Below are 20,050 nucleotides of genomic sequence, written 5' to 3'. Positions count from 1 at the left end.
CTAGGAGAAGCGGATGCTGGTGCTGCCTCCACTGCCAGACTTATAGCTGCTGCCTCCCAAGGTCTGGATGCCGCCAGAGCTGGAGCCAATTCCACTCTGATTCACAGAGCTGCTGCCTCGGCTGCTGAGCCTGCCCCCACTGCTGCCACTCTGGTAGCCCCCACTGCTGCCGCTGCTGACCCCGTAGCTGCTGCTGGTGCTGCTGCTGCTGACCCCTCCGTGGGCACCACTGCCACCCCTGTAGCCACCGCTACTGCTGCCACCGACGGCGACCCCTCCACGGCTTCCCCCAGAGCTGCTGCTTGTGCTGGTGACATTGCTGACCACCGCTGTGGAGAACAGGCACTCAATTCAGGCAAAGGCTTTGGTCTGGATCACAACTCTACCCTGCTTGGCTGTGCAAATTTGAGAAAGATGCTCGACTTCTCTGAGGCTTCAGCTGGTAAATGACAAGAGTGAGCCTGGCCCTCTGGTGTCCCCCAAGAACAAGAGCCAGCAGCATCCACAGAAATTTCTGGTTCTCCAACCTAGGGAACTCCCCAAGACCACAGGCATTTTAGCTTTGGCCTTAGAGTTACCCTGCTTATGCTAGCGGGGGAGTGTGTGGCCATGGCCTGAGACCCTAGCACTGTTTGGGGGCCTGGCCTCCTTGCATGGGTCAAGCTCTCCTGCTGTAGGTCAGGCAGTGAGGATGTTTCTTTTTGCAACCCAGGGAGAAAGTTTTTGAAGGGCTACTTACAAATGCTCACAGCGCTCTGACACTCTCCGGACATCCTAAAAAGGAAGAGAAGGAAACGTGGATTATTTCAGCCATGAGTCATTAGCCACAAAGCTGAGGGTCCATAACCTTGGGAGCCACACCCCCGTATTTGCCCTACTGGGGGTAAAGCCCCCGGGGAAGAAAGGTTATTCCAAGTGTCTATCTCCATGGCCCCATCTCCCCAGGAAAAGAGGTTACTTTGGGGGAGTTGAAGTGTTCAGGAGCTTCACCAGTCACCCTCCATCTCTCCATCTGCCCATCCTCTTTCTTTTAGTTTCCAGTTTCCATCTGTTCCAAGCCAACTGCTCAACACCCAACTCCCAGTTGGTTAGCCCTTCGGTGGTTCAGATGGGTAAAATGTGAGACAAGCTGACACTCAACACATGATGAGTTTGAAAATGTCCTGCCCACACAACCCATCTTCCTATGCCTCCTTCTTGTTCATGGAGCAGGCATGTCCACATATCTGAACAGACATGGAGCATGTCTGCTTACCTTGCCAATGTGGGCCCCACTGTTGTCGACCACTCCATCTTTATCCCACAATTCCCAGTACACATAGCACCATCATCATCCCCACTCCTTTTCATAGAGACTTATAAAAAATCCTAATGTTTCCTTCTCACACCTGAGTTCTGCTTCCTCCATCAGATTGGGAGCTGCCTGAGGACAGAGGCTCAATGCAGGATGCATGGAGCAGCTAGTCAGCAGAAAGATTTCTCAATCCTTAACAGTCCTTTGGCATTTGATATCCCCTCACTAAACCCTTATCTGCTACTTGATACTGTGCTCTTTTTCCAGAGTATGTGTGCATCAGCCACTTTCCCTATGGACTCAGCCTCAGAGATGGAGGGCTGCAGGACTGTCTATACTGTGCTGTCCAATATGGTAACTACTAGCCACATGAAGCTAGCTAAATTTATTAAAATTAAATTAAGTGTAAAACTCAGTTCCTCAGTTGCACTAGTCACATTTCAAGTACTCAAGTGGCTAAGAGCTACTGTATTGGACAGCACGTAGAACATTTCTGTCATCTCAGAAAGTTCAGTGGACAGCACTATAGCTTTTTTTATAACCCCAAAGCACTTTTCCTTACTCTTGCTCATAAGGAGGATCAACAGAGCTATGTAATACAACATTGTTGGCCACAGTAAATCAGAGAATTGGATGATCTTGATTGACAAAAAAATGGGGGTGCTTGAATCCTAAATTCTGTCCTTCAGGAGATTCCTTACCCGTTGTCTGGGTTGTCCTCTCCAATCATCTTGCTCTCTTTCTTTTTTGTCACAGGTACTCTAAAATCCTATCTGGAGAATGCTGACCCCACAGCACCTCACCTGCACTCCTCGCCCTCCAGCAGCTTGTGATAGGTGGCAATTTCCATGTCCAGGGCCAGCTTCACGTTCATCAACTCCTGGTACTCTTTCAGCAGCCGGGCCAGGTCATCCTTGGCCTTCTGTAGAGCAGTCTGCAAACCTTGGAGCTTGGCATTGGCATCCTTGAGGGCCATCTCCCCACGCTGCTCAGCTTCAGCAATGGCTGCCTGCAGGTTTGCATTCTAGGGCAGGGAGAGGTAGGAAACCAATTAGCATAGTGACCAAGAAACAAACAGCTGATCTTTCCTGAAAGTTCTCCTCCCCATTCCACATCCCTCCACCCCCTACCTTAGAAATGGCAATGGTACATGCCCAGAAAATAGAAGTCCATTTTACAATTGGTCAATTTATCTTTGGCCCATTGAAATTAACTCATGTCTCATCAAGAAAAGGAACACTGATTTGCTGGTAAAGGTAGTAGTGGTCTAGTAACTGGTTCTTTTTTGCAAGACTTTAAAAACTCCCTTGCCTAATTAATCACTTTATTCCAGTGATACAAATCAGCCATTGAGGTTATGTGAAGTGCATGATAAATAGTTCACTGAAGGCAGATCCTACTGAAACTGAGTGTTTAAGGCCCTCCCTACAGTTGCAAGATTTGCTGGGAAAGCCAGAATAAGCAACCATCCTCCTTAGGGAGCTTTCCAAGAAGCTCAGATCTGAGAAGGAATCTCTGGAGAATGGACTCTCCCAGCTATCCCACATGTGACACCATGAAAGGACAGAGAAAGCATGTGGCAGAGGCACAGTTGTTGCTTCTCTTTCTCTCCAGGGCCCAGAAGACCCCTAGGATCTCTCTGTTAGGTCCAGACCCACCTGCTTCTTAACATTCTCAATCTCGGCCCGCAGCCTCTGGATCACCCTGTTGAGCTCCATGATCTCATTCTTAGTGTTCTTCAGGTCATCCCCATGCCTGCCAGCAGTGGTCTGCAGTTCCCCAAGCTGACAGAGGAGAAACCAATCAACATGGTTTTGCAGTGTTAGAACATTCTTGGTCAGCAAGACCTAAACCTAGAGTATGGGGGCAAGGAGAAGGCTCCCACCTTGGTCTGGTACAATGCCTCAGCTTCTGCCTTGCTCCTCTGGGTGATGTCCTCATACTGGGCCTTGACCTCGGCAATGATGCTGTCCAGGTCCAGGCAGCGGTTGTTGTCCATGGATAGGACCACAGACGTATCACTGACATGACTCTGCATCTGAGACAGCTCCTATGGGGAACATGGATGTTCATTTTCATGACCATCCCTTGGCCCCAGAAGATGCTGGGAATGAAGAAGTCTAAGAATCTTCTGCCAGCGGAGATATCCCAATAATGGGGCCAGGAATGGGACAGTTAGAAAAATAAGCTTGCATTTCAGGCCTGGCTATAGCCTAAAGGATCCCAAACAACAAAGTTAAAGGAAAAAGTAAATGTGCAAATATAATCAGGTTGTCAGCCTGAGAGTTATCAGCCAGTGAGCCCGACTGTGTGGGTTTCCGTGGGACTACAGTAGGGAGGAGTACTGTGAAGGAGCTAGCCACGATACTGGTAAAGGAGCCAGAGGGAAGGTGTAGAACAAAATGGATGAGGACAGAGGGGAAAACAAAGAAGACAGAAAGGTACCCTGGCCCTATGGCCCAGGGATACAGCCTGGGAGAGCTAAGTTAGCATTTCCTAGGTGGGGCATAGCTGAGTTCAGAACACCAGCTGATGCTGGTTTGGGGAGTGTTCTTCCACTTGACTATCCCCTAAAGTCCTACTTGGGAAGCATGCAGACAAGAAGGCTCTGGAGCTTGGCAAACCAAGGAATCAAGGAATCACCATCTCATAGAGGGTCCTCAAGAAATTCAGTTCATCTGTCAGGCTGTCCACCTTGGCCTGCAGCTCCACCTTGTCCATGTATGCTGCATCCACGTCCTACAGGGCGCAAAGGCAGGAAATTAGAAACCCAAAAGAATGACCCACTGTCCCCCAACCACCCACAGCTCTTTCCTAAGCCTTCATCTCTCCTCTTTGTCCTTCCCCTGTCCTCCTCCTAATTTTCACTCCTCACTTTCCCTTCTAAAAGAAAATCAAAGTGATTTTCTTCCCTTTAGTTGCCTTGACCAATTAAACCCCAATCCTTTAACAAAATATAAACCATATTAGCCAGGCATTGGAGTAAGGGTTAAAAAAATCACATTTATCTAACGTGTGACTTTGGGGTTTGGGTACTATATAACCAACCTTCTGAATAGAAATGAGGATATTCTTCTCACTACCTCATCTTTATGATGACTGGTTAAGTAAGCTGCAAGTATTGGATGATTGTTATTATTAATAACATCCAGAGTACACTTGTAGGCTGAAAACCTTGATCAATGCTACACATAAAACCTTCATTATTAGTTCACATTACTAATCAATTCATTAATCATAGTAACATTGTAAGATGTCTTCCTCACCAATAATGTATTTAGAGCAGCTTCCTTCATTTCCAAAAATGTAGGGAGAAATATAAACCCCACACAGAGCATAGAGTCCCTATGCCCCAGAGCAGCTGACTCCATGGGGTTAGTGCCCAGAAATAGAACCTTCCCAGCTCTCTTACCTTCTTGAGCCCCACAAATTCATTCTCAGCTGCACTGCGCTTGTTAATCTCATCTTCATACCTGGGACAGAAAGAAGCACACATTTGGACAGTGACATTTCAGAAGTTAAAAAAAAAAAAAAATGAGGATTCCCAAGCACTCATGCAGAATCCCCTCACCCAGAGACAGGACCAGCTTCATGGGCATGTGACCCATGCAGTTACACAGGGCCCTGGGTAGAGAAGGTCCTCACATTCATTCAGTCTAATGCTCTGCTGGTGCCATCTTAAAATTCTTAATAATTTTTTAACAAGGGCCCTGCATTTTCATTTTGCACTGAGCTGCCAGAATTATGTAGCCAGTCTGGCTTAGAGGTCTTTCAGAGCTCAGGCCACTGCCTCACTCTTCTCTCCCCACGTCCGGGTGACAGGCTGAAGTATGGGTAGGCAAGGTGGGAGAAGACTTCAAGGAGCCTGACTACTTGCCTGGCTCTGATAGACATCACAAAGTGCAGCATGTGTATATGAGACCCAGAGAGGTATTTGCTCAGACCGGGTTTTCTGCCTCTGTTCTGTTTCTCTTTCCATTAATTAGAGTTGCTTAGGAATTTGGGTTAAGAAGAAACTCATGTCTTCTGAATGCATCAAGGTTATGAGATTCCTGCTTATTAATGACTATAATCTTATAATGACTATAATCTCCCACCAAGGGTCTAGATCTCATGAAGACTGAAAAATGGAATGGTTCCAGGAGAAGAGGTTTCTGAGCAATGTCAATCTGAGTTGCCTCTCTGAGTTCAGCACAGAGCCTGGGTGCCTGCCAGGTTTATGCAGTTGGACTAGAATGGGGCCTCCCCAGAGCAGGTGTGCCCACCCCTGCGTGTTCTGACCCTGGGGATATCTGGAGCTCCCTCCCCACTTCGAGAGGCCCAATTTGCCTCTCACAGACCTCAGAGTGTATCAACTACAACCCCAAACATGCAGAAGAAGGCAGATTGATGCTCCAGAGACAGGGTATTGGGCACATTGAAAGAGTGCTTTACAAAGTGTGGCCCTAGACCATCTGCCAGGAACTCCTGGCAACTATGGGGCACTCAGATTCCTGGGACCTGCCCCACACCTACGAATTCAGAATATCCAGGACCAGAGCACAGGAATATGCATTTCTGACAAGCTTCCAAAGTGATTCCTATGTATAGTAAGTGTGGAGGGCAGGCTCTCCATCCCAAAGGGCTTTTAACTCTGGGTAGATTCTCTCATCCACCTAAGCTAGTATAGGAGGGGATCGCTGTAGCCTGAGAAACCTGTCATAATCAGCCAGCTTGAAGTCTCAATCCCCACCCTCTCACCCCCTTCCGCTTGATCATGCCTCACTCAACAAGTCCATCCAAGAGTATTGACTGAAGGTACAGTCTGGAACAGTTAAAATCTCAAGTTGGGGCTACACCTTCCTGCTAATCCCCCAGAAGAGGAAACTCCCCAGTTGAGGCCCTCACTTCTTTTTGAAGTCTTCCACAAGGTCCTGCATGTTCTTCAGCTCTCCTTCCAGGTTCCTTCTCTCCCCCAGAGCCAAATCCAACTGCCTGCGCAGGAAGCTAATGTAGGATTCAAAGAAAGGCTCCAAGTTGTTGGGTCCTGAGCCAGATCCTGTGGTCTGCTGCTGGAGCAGCTCCCACTTGGTCTCCAGGACTTTGTTCTGCTGTTCCAGGAACCGCACCTGTATCAGGTAAAAAAGAAAAGGAATCAGCCTCTTGAGTTGGGCAAGTGGGGCCACACATCCCAAAGAGTGGAAATGTGGAAATGAACCCAGTTCTCCAATCTGCAATAGCCTCTGGGTTGTTTGTTTTGTTTTTTTTTTAGCTGAGAAGAATGAGAATTTAGACAAGGGAGAGCTATAATGTGTTGTTTATACCTACTATTTTCACTTATTCTATCTCATTTAATCCTCACAATCACCTATTAAGGAGGTGTTATTATCCCTTTTGTGGATAAGGAAATGGAGTCTCAAACAATTTAAGTTGCCCAAACTGACCTGGCTACTAAGTGACCAAGCTAAGAGTCACAGCCATCACTGTCCTAGTCTATGCGGATCCTTCAGAACACAAGTACAGGAGATCAGCATAAATAAAGTTATTTATAATTATTTTTTAAGTGAAAATTTTACCTTTACCTTCCTACAGGCAGTGAAAACAGTCAACAGGGTCTAAATTTTCCTAGGTTGTTTCACATTTTCCCTAGTTGTTTCCCCTTTCAGTTACTCAGCTTATAGCTCACCTGGGTTTAACTTCAAACCCCAGGCTCATTCCCCCAGACCCAGCACACCCTTCCCTGCCCCAGGATAGACAGCTCAAATTAATATTGGCTAAAACGCAGCACCATTCAGAAGGTAAATCAGTTGCCGACACTCATCACTGAGAGGCAGTCCCAAGATTCTTACTAATGCAAGTTTGATTACCAGCTAGTTTAGATTATCAAGAAGTTGTTTTTCAAGAGAAATTGAATGTTAGCTATAATAATTTCATGGCTAATGCCCTGTTCTTCAAAGGAGAACAAGCATGTTTGGACCCTCACTTCGTTTGCCCTAGTCCTATCCCTAGAAGGAAATCAAGAGCTAGAATCCTTTCCCTGTTTCACAGCTGGGAAAAATAGGACCTTAAGAGCAAAAGAGGCATGCCTGCTATCCTGAAGGCAGAACCAAGGCAGATCCAGGACAAGAAGCCAATACCCCTGCCTATAAGCCTGGCAGATCCCACTGGCATCATCATATGCCAACACCCTGGCAGCCAAAACCCTCCATGGCACCTCTGAGCTTTGCCCTCACCTTGTCGATGAAGGAGGCGAACTTGTTGTTGAGGGTCTTGATCTGCTCCCGCTCCTCGGTCTTTACTTGCCCAATCTGGGGGTCGATCTCCACATTGAGGGGCTGCAGGAGGCTCTGGTTGACAGTCACTTCCTGGATTCCCCTGGGGAAACCACCAGGACCAAAGCCACCAGCCCCTCCAAACCCACCAGCTCCACCAAAGCCACCAGCTCCACCAAAGCCCCCAGCTCCACCAAAGCCACCAGCTCCTCCAAAGCCACCTCCCATTCCTCTGCCACCACCAAAGCCACCACCAAAGCCACCTCCATAGCCACCCCCAAAGCCACTGCCACAGCTGCCACGCCCTCCCCCAAAGCCACCAGCCCGGGAGCCACCAGCCACGCTGATGGAGATGCTCTTGTTGCCACCCAGGCTGTAGAGGCTGTGACTGCCAAAGCCGCCCGCTCCACCCCGGAACCCACAGGCCCCTCCGCCAGCTCCCCCGGAGCGGGCCACACAGCTCATCCGGCTGCTGCCAGAGACCACGGCAGAGCGTCCGGAGAAGCCCTGGCTGCCGCCACCAGCTGTCTTGCAGACTTGTCTGTTCATGGTGAGAGAGCTTGGAGGTCAGCTAGCAATCACTTAGCAAGAGCTGAGAGGGGTGAAGGCAGAGGATGGGGACAAAGAGGAGGCTGGCCTTTATATACCAAGGAGCTAGGCTTGGCATAAGGAAAGGCAAGCAATTAGCTGAGAGTCATCTTGGGTTTGGTTTGCCTCCCAGGCAATAAGTTACTTCTAGACTTGCAACACACCTCAAAACTAATCCTTTGGACCAAAATTACTTTGCTTTTTTAGCTTAATCACCCAAACTTGCCACAGTTGACAAAAGACTGGAGCTCTCCTCCCTTCTTCCCTGTGATTTCCTCAGGGGGCTTTGGGAACTCAGACAGCATCTGATCCAGCAGCATGAATTGGGTTTTGACACCAGCAGATTAGGAGCCACGGAGCTCCATGACACCGGGGTAAGAACCAGACAACTTCTTCCATGTGAGCTGGATCCCTCCCTGCAATGCCAGAGTACCACAACCCAGAGACATATCATCTGTGCCCACCTCTACAGAGAAATGTACAGAGGAGGGCTTGGGGTGGGGCAATGGGGAGGCAGAGGTCCACTCTGACACCACCTCAGCCAAGGGCATCCATTCGAGCCAGCCTGTCATTTGAGCTGAGCAGTGCTGTTCATGGGAAACAAAACGAGATAAAATGTCTGACCTGGGGAAAAGTGAGGGTCATATATGAAGCAAACAAGTATGAGGCTTGGGAATTTGAAAGGGACAGATACAGGAAAGAGTCTCCATCCTTGACCCACCATCCTTGACCACCATCCTTGACCCACAGTAGGTGATTTCTGGATCCAGAAGCAAGAGAGGACCAAATGTAGGGACCCTCCAGTTGGCTGGTGGAGTAAGCTGAAAGATCCCATTCATCTCAGGGTAAGAGTGTGTGCTGTGTCATATCTGATGGCCTTAGGATCTGACAACCCCTCCACCACTTGATCTGGGTTAGATACCCCGCCTTGTTTTCCCACCACACCCTGTACTTTTCCCACTATGTCTTAAAGTAAACTTATATGTTTATTTGTCAGTACCCCTGTAGGCCCCTGAGCTCATCAAGGGAAAGGATTGAGTCCTACTCATTCTGAATTGCCCACTTCTTGCATAGGGTAAGCACTGACATGTGTTAACTGACCCATAACCAGTGTCTAAGAATATAAATATCTAGACCCAGGTCTCACCCCAGTCTTATGGAATGAAAATCTTCAAAGGAAGGGCTTGAGTGTCTATATTTTTAACAAGCCCTTCAGGTAATCCTTATGATCAGGAAAGTTTGGGAAGCTCTTGTCTAGACTATGGGTATTTCATCAGGGCCCAGGGATTTAGGGGGAGGGAGGATGGAGGACACTTGGTGGTGGAGTGGGTACACTGATACAATACTGTTCTAACTTCTGACAGCTCAACTATCCCCCATCCCCATGCCAACCCACCTCCACACCCAACCACACCACACATGGCAAGAATGTTCTCAGGTTATTATACACATTCAGGACTCTACAAAATATGACAGAGCAAGAGGAGGTGATTCTAGATTCCCCAAGAAATAGGTGGTTGGTATATCTCCAGATTTTCAATCAAGTCAGCAGTGAGCACTCTGCCTTTATGGGGTGGTTTCCAGACAAGGCATCTAGGGCAGAGGATAGGTCTGAAGATCCTGAAGTCAAGCAATTTTAACTGCTCTGCAGCTAATTCTTAATTTTCTGATCTGCAAGTTTGTCTAGAGCCAATCTGCCTGGTTAGAATCCCAGCTCCACTACTCACTAGCTCTTTGACCTTTGGACAAGTTATTTAACTTTTATGTGCCTTGGTTTCCTCAACTATAATAGCAGGTACTTCCTGGGCTGTTGTGGGCAGTAAGTTAAATAAATACACAATGTGATTTTTGTAGTGTGATTTTTGACACCTACTAAGAGATGGTACACTGAGCTATTGCTAGTACTCTATCTGGGGACATGGGGGAAGGAAATAAGTTTAGCCTTGGCTGTTCTCAAAACAACTTTGCACCCTGAGCAACCCACCAAAGGATGGTAACAAAAGAAAGCTGACTGAGGGTGAAGAATAAGAAACCCAAGTCAGGATAGTAGAGCAAGACCTCTGCTGGGAGGGATTGGGATTGGTGACCTTGGGCTGTGATTAAACACGCTAAGTCTGTGTTCTCATCTGTCAAATCCTTTCCTACCTCAGTGGTTTGTAGTGAGTCTCACAGGATATAACATAAGTGAAAGTCCCTTGAAAATTATAAAATGCCACACAAGAGTAAGGTAATTGTGGTCTAACAGAAAGCCTGTCATCGTGAACTTCAGAAGACCTGGTTCAATTCCCTTGTCTCCCTTGCACTAATTAGTGACCTTGGACAAGGTACTTGACTTCTTTGAGCCTTTCTTTCCTTATTTGTAAAATGAGCATTCTACCCCACTTGCAGGATTGTTTTGAGATTTAAATAGGGTCCAGAAACAAATGTTTGGATTTTTAAATCAACATTATCTATCCATAAACAATCCATGAAGGGAATCTGTGTTGGGTTCTTCTTTGAGACATTTACTCCCCCCATCAATTGAATGTCAGTCCTTCTTGGTGAGGTCTTTATTCACATTCTTTGGAATCCCCTTAAAAGCAGTAGATCAAATGCCTCCCTGGGAAGAAAGCTGAGCCAGGCTTGCCTGAAGCCCCGGGTGAGAGCCCAAAGCAAACAAGAACAGGCATCAGTGTCTCTGATTCCCTTCCCCTCCCTTGGCTCCAGTGCTGAGGCAGTGGGTGGCAGTCTCCTAAGTGTGGCTCATCTCTGCCACCCTGGCATATGCTGGAGAAGAGGGATAGAGAGAGGCAATGGGCAGGTCACAAAAACACAGGTTTGGGTTGGGTTGCCTAATCCACATCTCCTGAGCCTGCCAAAGCATCACCTTATTTAGCCGGTTGAGATTGTTTTCTCAGCAGTTGACTGAAGCCGCTGGAAACAGCCAGAGTTAGCATCCTCGGCAATATTTCTCTTATTCACTGCAGGATCTTTTAGAGCAGTGGCGTCTAAATGGGCTGCCTGCTGCCAACAGTATGAGGTCTTCTAATCCCTCACCTGCCAGACCTTCTGTGTAGAGGTTGCCAAGAGGCTGAGTGCTCAGGACCCTTATTTCCTAGGGGGAATTGTCACCAAGCAGAGTTATTCCTTCTAGCCAAATTGTTCCCTGGTGTTCAACTGCAGTGAGAAGAGAATGCCTGAGAGTTGCCCATCATATAATTGGGAGTGGAGGAACAAATCGTGAGATAGCAGTCACCACCTCTAGGTCAAAGGGAACAGACATCCTTCGCCACCTGGGAGCTGAGGATGAAGCGGTGATAGTTACATGCCCTTTGTACATGTGGATTCACAGATCCAATTTTCAAGATTATCATTAATTTGTCCTCCAAAAAAAAAGAAATAAACAGTCATTCCGGATATGCTGCCCCTGGACTAAGAATTATCATCATGCTCTGGTAAGCGCTGTGAATTGTGCAAGACTGTTGAATCTCAGATTTGTACCTCTGAAACAAATAATGCAATATATGTTAAGAAAAAAAAAAAAGAAGAAGAAGAAGGTAGCAGCAGAGGAAGAATGAAGTGGGGGAAATCGGAGGGGTAGACGAACCATGAGAGACGATGGACTCTGAAAAACAAACTGAGGGTTCTAGAGGGGAGGGGGGTGGGAGGATGGGTTAGCCTGGTGGTGGGTATTGAGGAGGGCACATTCTGCATGGAGCACTGGGTGTTATGCACAAACAATGAATCATGGAACACTACATCTAAAACTAATGATGTAATGTATGGGGATTAACATAAGAATAAAAAAAAAGAATTATCATCATGTTCTACTTTCTACCATGTTAAAATAAAAACTTATATTGGACACTACACAGTGTATGAAGCATCATTCGAGTAACGTCTTCTTTCATTAAGATACACATTTTTTGAAATAGGCGATGGGAATGAAGGAGAACACTTGTTGTGATGAACACTGGGTGTTGTATATAAGTGTTGAATCACTATATTGTACACCAGAATCTAATATTACACTGCATATTAACCAACTGGAATTAAAATAAAAACTTTTAAAAAATAAAATAAAGATATCACTACTGAAATAACTTTATTTAACAAATGAACAGTAAAAATATATTACCTTATAGAGCTAGCTCCCTTTATAGCTAAAGTTTGATAAAGAAGAAAAAAATCTAAGTATGGGTAAATCTTTGTGTTACTAAGTCTTAGTCATTAGCAATCATAATTCATTCTAATTCCGGTCTTCTCTACAGACTTGACTATAATACTCTTCAACTCACCCCTAAATCCTTATCTCATACTGGATTCTCTCCCAGGGCTTATCTAGGGCAGAATTCTATCCCCCAAGATAGCCTTGATTTTTAAAAAAAAAAAAAGTTCTTTGGCCAAATAAATTTGGAAAATGAAAATTCTATAGCTTTCTCTTGGGGTTTTAACAAAGCACATTCACACTTTAAAAGCCCTGAGAAGTCACATAGAAAAAAAATAATTTACTTTTATTTAATTAGAGTTTCCCCAACAAAACCTTTCTATCTTAACCCCTATCAATATACACTTAGAGAAACACTAGTCCAGTTATGCATCCAGAATGGATGAGAATGTGCAAATAGGGCATCCAAGGGGTTAAGGCATAAAGTCAAAGAGACTGGCCTCATCCCTGGAGAGAAAGCACTTTCTCCATGCATGAGAGAGGAAGCTGAGAGCAGACTAAAGCCTGCAGGTTGATGAAGTCAGGAGAAGAGTTCTGAGATGCTGGAAAATGGAGCAGATCCCCGAGGACCAATTCTCCTGTCAACACAGATCTCTTACCAGCCATGAATCTTGCTGGGTCTTTCTGAAAGCCATTGATGTTCCCTCAGGAAGCATCATGGGAAAGAGGCCTCATCCATTTTCATTGGCATGCTGAATTTTCTGGACCTCAAATGACAGCACCTCCTCTCTTTCTCTTTCCTTGCAGGTGGAGGGGTGGAAAACATGGAGGCCTTGGAGTTAGGCAGGTGTTCAAATCCCAGGCTCACCACTTTCCAGTTACAAGGCCTCCAGAGTCATTTTACTCTCTGCCCTCAGTTTTCTATTCTGTAAATTGGGGTTAGCATAACCACCTCATTAGGTTGCTGTGAGGTCTATAGGAAGTAACATTAGAAGCCCCTCCACAGGGCAAGTGGTCAGCATATGGCAGCCCCTGTGATGATGATGTTGATGTACAGAGCCCTCCTGTAAGTCACCAGTTTAGAGGCTGAAAGGACGGAGGACTGCTAAGGGGTAGCCCAGGTTAAGGTCAATGAAGCACTGAAGTCTGATGATTTTTGCTTCAAATTGCAAGGAATCACAGCATCGACATGGCAAGTTCCATAAAAGCCAGTCTTCCATGCCTGGCCAAGCCAGTTTCCCACTACAGGGGCTCATCAATAATACCATCCATCAGTCAACAAATATTTATTGAGCTACTGCATACTTCCCAAAATTGTGGGGACTATGTGACAGTAATTTCCTCTTTCAAATCTTTGCTCCTTTCACCTATCTGTAAAAGGAATATAAAAATGGCTAATGTTGACTGAGTGACTGCTATACACCAGGCATGAAATTAAGCTGTTTATGAGTATCATTTTTTTTTTCTTTTTTAAATTTTGTTAGGTTATGTTAGTCACCATACAATACATCATTAGTTTTTGACCCACGATCTGTTGTTTTCGTATAACACCCAGTGCTCCATGCAGTACGTGCCCTCCTTAATACCCATCACCGGGCTAACCAATCCCCTCTCCCCCCTCCCCTCTAAAACCCTGTTTGTTTCTCAGAGTCCATAGTCTCTCATGGTTCATCTCTCCCTCCGATTCCGCCCCCCTTCATTTTTCCCTTCCTTCTCCTAATGTCCTCCATGCTATTCCTTATGTTCCACAAATAAGTGAAACCATGTAATTGACTTTCTCTGCTTGACTTATTTCACTTAGCATAATCTCCTCCAGTCCCGTCCATGTTGATGTAAAAGTTGGGTATTCATCCTTTCTGATGGCTGAGTAATATTCCATTGTATATATGGACCACATCTTCTTTATCCATTCATCTGTTGAAGGGCATCTTGGCTCTTTCCACATTTTGGCTATTGTGGACCACACGAGTATCATTTCTAATGGTCATAAAAATGCCACAAGGTCAGAATTTTCACTCACATTTCATAGATAAGGACACAAGCTTAGTGAGGTTAATTAACTTGCCCCAAATCAATTAGATGACTGACCTAGGGTTTGTTTGTTTTTTTTAAGATTTTATTTATTTATCTGTCAGAGAGAGAGAGCACAAGCAGGCGGAGCGGCAGGCAAAGGGAGAAGCAGACTCCCCGCTAAGCAAGGAGCCCAACGCAGGACTCGATCCCAGAATCATAACCTGAGCCGAAGGCAGACGTTTAACCAACTGAACTACCCACGTGTCCCTGACCTAGGATTTTAATTAGGCTATCCAAAGCCTGTCATGAATTCATGTGGGCTTCAGTAAGTCAATCACACCGCCCAGAGTGAAAAGTCCACTTGGACATTTAAAGAACCCATCCACAGAGAGTGATGGACAGACGTGCCTGGAAGCATCCACTTGTATGAATGAAAATAGATTTAAACCTTGCAAATTCCTCTTTGGCATCAAAGAGAAACACCCATCATTATCAAGGTTATTTCCTCCAGTTGATCTCTGGCTTCTCTACTGGAGATCGGAACTCTCTAGAGTTAAAGATGGACCTGCCCCCCTCAGCGGGCCTCGGAACCCTGAAAAAAACCTCTCCTGCTCACATAAGAACTTCAGGTTTGGTTTGGAACCAAACCAGGTTTGGAGCTTCTGGCTCCTCAAGACTCCGGAGAGTTGTTAACCACAGTACAAGGAGCTAGTACAAGAGAGGGCATCCCGGAGGGGGCGAAGTCAGGCCGACCCCACTCGGCCGCAGAGCCCAGTGGTTGCAAGTGTAGGCTTTGGACTGGAGGCCCAGGTCTGCCACTTCCATTGCTGATGCCAGGCGTGTTCCTCTGCTTCTCTCAGCCCCAGGTTCCTCATCTAGAAAATGAGGATAATTACCACCTGCCTCCTGTGGTGAGGATTAAATGAAATGACACGTGCAAATTGCCCAGCGTATGACTCGCACCAGTAAGTACTGAACAACAATGAGCTGTTTAATCGTGTTGTTTTTGTGAAATAGGTCAGGACAGCATTGCATTGAAGAGCCCACCCCATCCTTTTCCAGCACAGCATTAGCTCGGTAAAATTCACAGTGTCCCATAAGAGACACTGTGAACACTGGGAGGCACAAAGACGAAGAAGGCGCATCCATCCCTTCAAGTTCTTTCCATGCTAGTGGGAAGAACAGACATGAAACTAGTCATTGTAATATAAAAGGGCAAGTGAGGTAAGGGGGTTAACAGGTCCGGTGGGAGCACAGGCAGACCTCAGAGCCATGTGGCAGTCCAGGAAAGCCTGCATGAGGAAAGCAGTGCCTGAATGATCGTCAATGATAAGTAAGAGCCAGTCAAGTAACTGAAAATGGAATGAGTATTCCTGGCAAAGGTAACAGATTGTCCAAGGCACAGAGGCATAGAACAGCCAGGTTTATTCCAGAACTGCAAGACTTCACAGTTCATTGGCCCAGGTCTTGCAAATACCCACGTATGGCCACACTGCTTGCCTGGCTTCTCTCCTGTGCCTCTGTCCAGAGTAGAAGAGCATTTCTGTTTTAAAACAAACTCCTAAAAATATCTACTTCCCTCAAATGCAAAATGGTCTCTATTCAGCTCAGCTATAACCAAGATCAGTGTAACCAAGGATCCTTTCCTAAGGAGAGAGGTGAATGAGACGACCCCTTGCTTGGGTGCAGAGTTTCTCAACAGCGGCCCTATTGACACTTTCAGCTGGATAATTCTTTGTCGGGGGCCTGTCCCGTGCATTGTAGGATGTTAAGTAGCAACCAGTCCTCTACCCCCTAGGTGCCCGTAGCACTCCTCCTGTTGCAACAACCAAAAATGTCACCCGATATTGCCATATGTTCTCTGGAGGGGGAGGGAATATTGCCCCCAATGAAAATCTCTGCTTTACTGCCATCTAGAACCATCCTTTCCTGCCCCCATCTTCTCCAGAAGTTGACGTCACCATGGATTCTAAGGATAGCAGATTGCTCCCACAATACCCCCATCAGTGTTTTCCTCGGAGAACCAACTAGCCTTCAGCCTGGGCTGGAAGTATTGGGGTGATTGGCTTGATTTTAGGCACAGCAGAGATGTGCATTGTACAGTTTGCATCCCAGAAGGACCTGTGAGAGATATATATAAAATACATGAAGAAGTGTTTTCAGAACTCAGTGTTCCCTAGATTGTTGCAGGGTGTCTACATTTCTGGCCTCGGAAGCAGAGGGAGAATGCACACACAGGCCAAGCTGCTCAGAAGACAGAGAAGGGGCAGCCCAAATCCCAAGAGATAAGATTTCTAATGGTTGCCTAACAAGCCCCACTAGCTCCTGACAAGACAGGGAGGAGTCACACACAGAGCTTCCTGCAAATTACCCAGAACTTTCTATGCAAATCCTGATCATCAGCAGTCTGGATTATCGAGAGGCAGATTCCTGTGGGGGAAACAACCCCCTGGTTCCCTTAACTGAGCTTTGTTCCCTTAATTGAGCTTTTGTGACTGTGTTACCATCACTGTTCATACATTGCTCTGGCCCATAGCCTACATCCCAGAAGGAGAAAGCACGAAATAACCTGAAATCCAAAAATCCATCTTGGTTTCCTTGACCTCCAGGAATGTGTGAACCAGTGAGTAAGGTAAGGTCTTAGAACAGGAAGGAACTGTTTGGAGCATTCTTTCCTGGTGGGGTGCGGGGAGGGAGTAGGCAGAGAGGAATGGGTGGGGATGGGAGTGGGGTGAGGGGTAACAGTTGGGTCCCCGTGTCATCACAGGAGGATGTACCACTCCACACCCAAGGAGTAAACAAAACAGGAGTGAAACAAAGCAGAGAGAGCGAAAGAAATATTTGACCATTGACCCATGGCCCCAAATCCCAGTTTAGGGCATACAAGTCACCATTATTCAACAATCTTGGAGCATTCCCCTGTGGGCAAACACACATGCCTCAGAGGATAGAAAAAGAACAGAAAACACAGCACCAATTGGCTCCTTACTTAAAAAATAAGAAATAAATGAAAAGTCTAGTCAAGTGCTAGAAAGCAAACCCAAGCCCAGAGACTTAAGAGCACCTGAAAAATTACCATAGAATTTCACAAAGAAATTCTATAAAAGCTGAAGCAAAGAAAGAAGAGGAGGAGCAGGTCAAGTTCCCTGGAAGTGTTTTCAGCCTGGATCAGAAATGATCAAGGCTGGCTAGAGAATATCCAACCAAGCATGGAGTTAATTCCTTCAGTCTCAGGTCTTAGCACCAAGTTCACCTGCCTGGTCATTCCTCTCACAATGACATCTCCAAGAAATAGTCCTCTCCATGGTGCCATTCCTCCTGAGCCAGCCTACCATTGGCTACTCTCCCCTTTAAGAAGCTTCGTGGATTCCCCCCTGCCACCTGCAGGCGATTAGGTAGTGGGGATCTCCTGTAAACCCCCACAGGGGCCAGCAGGCATAGACTAGAGTCCAGGGAGAACAGCAAAGGAAAGAGGCCATTGGCTGAATGTGAACTTTGAAACCAGGGAACAGTGTCCAAAAAACGTTAGCCCTGTTCTGGGTTTCCCTTGGAGGCCATTTAGAAACCCCTTGACTTCTCAGGGATAGGCATTCTGGAAAACCTGGCCCAGGCTCTACTGTCTGGCTGACTGTTCTCTTCTCCTTGACTCTGGATGCTGGACCTCAGCCTGGGCCCTATTCTCTTCCCTCCACCTGGGAGAGCTCATCGGTTGCCATGGCTCTAGAAACTACCCTAACCATCCTTATGCAGATGATGTTCAAATGTGAGTCTCCAGTGCTGACAGGTGTCCCTTCTGAAACCACATTCCAGCTCCAACCATAGGACAGATGTCTATCTCGTGAGCAGCTCACCGATGTATCTCCAACATTTAGCCCAGTGCCCGAGAGTTAACTTAATGAATATTGGTTGAAGGAAAGCATTCATTAACAATGACTTCATCTAGGGGGAACAGCTGTTCCATCACTGGCCTGGCACCTTCCCACGCAGCCAGCCCTCTGAGCTGGGGCAGGCACTGAGTTTCACCCACCTAGCCTTGTCCACAAAGCGATGCCAGCCAGGAAAGTCACCTCCCTGCCCAAAGATGAAGCAATAGCTACCAAATCCTACATCCTGCAAAGAGTTTTCCTGGGAGATCAGATAGAACTGGCCCTGGATTGCTCTGCTAAGTGGAGAACATGGGATGTCCATACGAACCTCAAGCCCCAGTTTCTGCTTTTCTTTAATTATCGTTTCCCTTCTCTGAAAGAAATTCAGCTTTGGCCTAAGATGGAAATATTGCTTCCCTGGCCCAGCTTGGCTTAATGTTTCTACTCCACTGCCTACGTGTTCTCTGGGTACCCAGGCAGCTGGCCATGCCAGGAGGGCAACAACCGTAGCCTCAGAGACAGTGTGGAGCAGGGACAGGTGCTCCAGACTCAGGATGTTTGGGCACACTCCCAGCTCAGACCCTCAGATGCTCTAGGACCCTGAGCAAACCTCCCCACCTCTCTGAGCCTTGGTCTCCTTCTTTGCAAATAAAGTTCTTGGACTCCTTGAGCCTGAGTTTCTTCCAGCCATGACCTTCCAGACAGCACTGCCATGGCCAACTAATACTTTATCAGGGCTTCCTGGTTCTGGAAGCTTCCATGGCTGGCACACAACCTGAGGACCCAGAGTGCATGCAGACAGGTGTAGGACATTTTCCGAGGGGTGTCAATAGTTGTTTACCCAAAAGGGAGGCCTCTGTGGGAAATGCTGGGTTAAAGACAGCTAACAGGTAGTCTTTACTACAAAACTTCTCAGAACCTCTAATATGTGCTCCAAGGAGGAAAGATTTAAAGGACACAGAACGCTTTCTGCAGAGCTCCCCCAACAAACTGGGGTTTGTGGGTCAGCCTTTGAGATAGGTAGCTCTCGGGAAATCCCTGCAGCCCTGGGGTTCTAGCAGCTCACACTTGCCCAGGTGCACCTTGATGTGGGGAGAACTTTCAGGATGTCAGCTGGAGTAGGGACCCACCTGCGCCAAGGAAAGAAATCCTCCATCCCCAAGCCCTTCAACAACTGAAGGCCCTCTTAGTTTCCCCCAAATGAGAGAAGGCAAGGATAAATGGATGTCCGCAAGGTCCCACCTTCCCCCTCTAAGAACTGTGAGGTAACGCGACCTCCTGGGGTGTGCCCCCCACCAGCCCCTCTCCCTACCCCCCTCCCCCGTGCTCAAACAATACATGAACAACCAGATCTTGCCCATTTCGATCCCATACAGTGGACAGTAGCCAGTGACTGCTTTAGAGGCAGAGGATCAGCACTCCTGCTGTTCTGGGAACAGACAGCACAGCCCACTGGGAGAGGGTGACAGGAGTCAGTCCAGTGGGGAGAAAGGTGACCAGGGAGCACCCAGAGGCCTGATGTGAAACACAATGCACTTTATTGGCGACAGAACGGTTGGCAGAGGGGTCCGTGTGTTATATACATCAGAACTGGTGACCATTCCCCCCAGGGAGGGGACCCCAAGGGCAGGAGAAGGTGGCGGCTGAGGCCACACCTGGACCATCAGGCACAGACGGGAGCCCGAGAGAGCGCCTGAAGTTCTCCAGACGGCGCTCGGCCAGGGGTCCGGATGCAGGAGCCAGAGGCCCGGGTGTTCTAGCCCCAAAGAGCGGCCCGGGAGCGGGCGGTGCTGGGGTGGGCGTGGGGGGCCGGGGGTGGCGCTGACCGCGGAGGGGAGCCGCGGCCGGGGGCGCGGGGCGCGGGGGCGGCTGCGGGGCCCGGGCGCCGCGT

The 20,050-nt window shown here is 47.4% G+C and overlaps 1 protein-coding gene across 1 annotated transcript; it reads right to left on the bottom strand.

Annotated features, from left to right (window-relative positions):
• Window positions 1-8,094, bottom strand: LOC110577433 (keratin, type II cytoskeletal 2 oral-like). The gene is made up of 9 exons (XM_021686757.1): window positions 7,507-8,094; window positions 6,182-6,402; window positions 4,707-4,767; window positions 3,938-4,033; window positions 3,180-3,344; window positions 2,953-3,078; window positions 2,098-2,318; window positions 740-774; window positions 1-329 (listed from the first exon to the last, which is right to left on the bottom strand). Exons 1-9 carry the CDS (start codon window positions 8,092-8,094, stop codon window positions 1-3), a joined length of 1,842 nt encoding a protein of 613 aa, XP_021542432.1.
• Window positions 8,095-20,050: the final 11,956 nt, after the last annotated feature.

Source organism: Neomonachus schauinslandi, chromosome 5 (genome assembly GCF_002201575.2).
Source record: "Neomonachus schauinslandi chromosome 5, ASM220157v2, whole genome shotgun sequence".
NCBI lineage: Eukaryota > Metazoa > Chordata > Mammalia > Carnivora > Phocidae > Neomonachus > Neomonachus schauinslandi.
Note: the sequence above shows the minus strand (reverse complement) of the source record. Positions and strands in the feature narration are given on the sequence as shown.

Bases quoted from the DNA above. Each gene is read 5' to 3' on its own strand.
- LOC110577433 (XM_021686757.1), bottom strand. From the start codon at position 8,094: ATGAACAGACAAGTCTGCAAGACAGCTGGTGGCGGCAGCCAGGGCTTC. The intron at 4,034-4,706 runs GTAAGAGAGCTG...TGCGCCCTGTAG, and splicing joins AATTTGTGGGGCTCAAGAAG to GACGTGGATGCAGCATACAT. The intron at 3,345-3,937 runs GTGATTCCTTGA...TGTTCCCCATAG, and splicing joins TGAGGACCCTCTATGAGATG to GAGCTGTCTCAGATGCAGAG.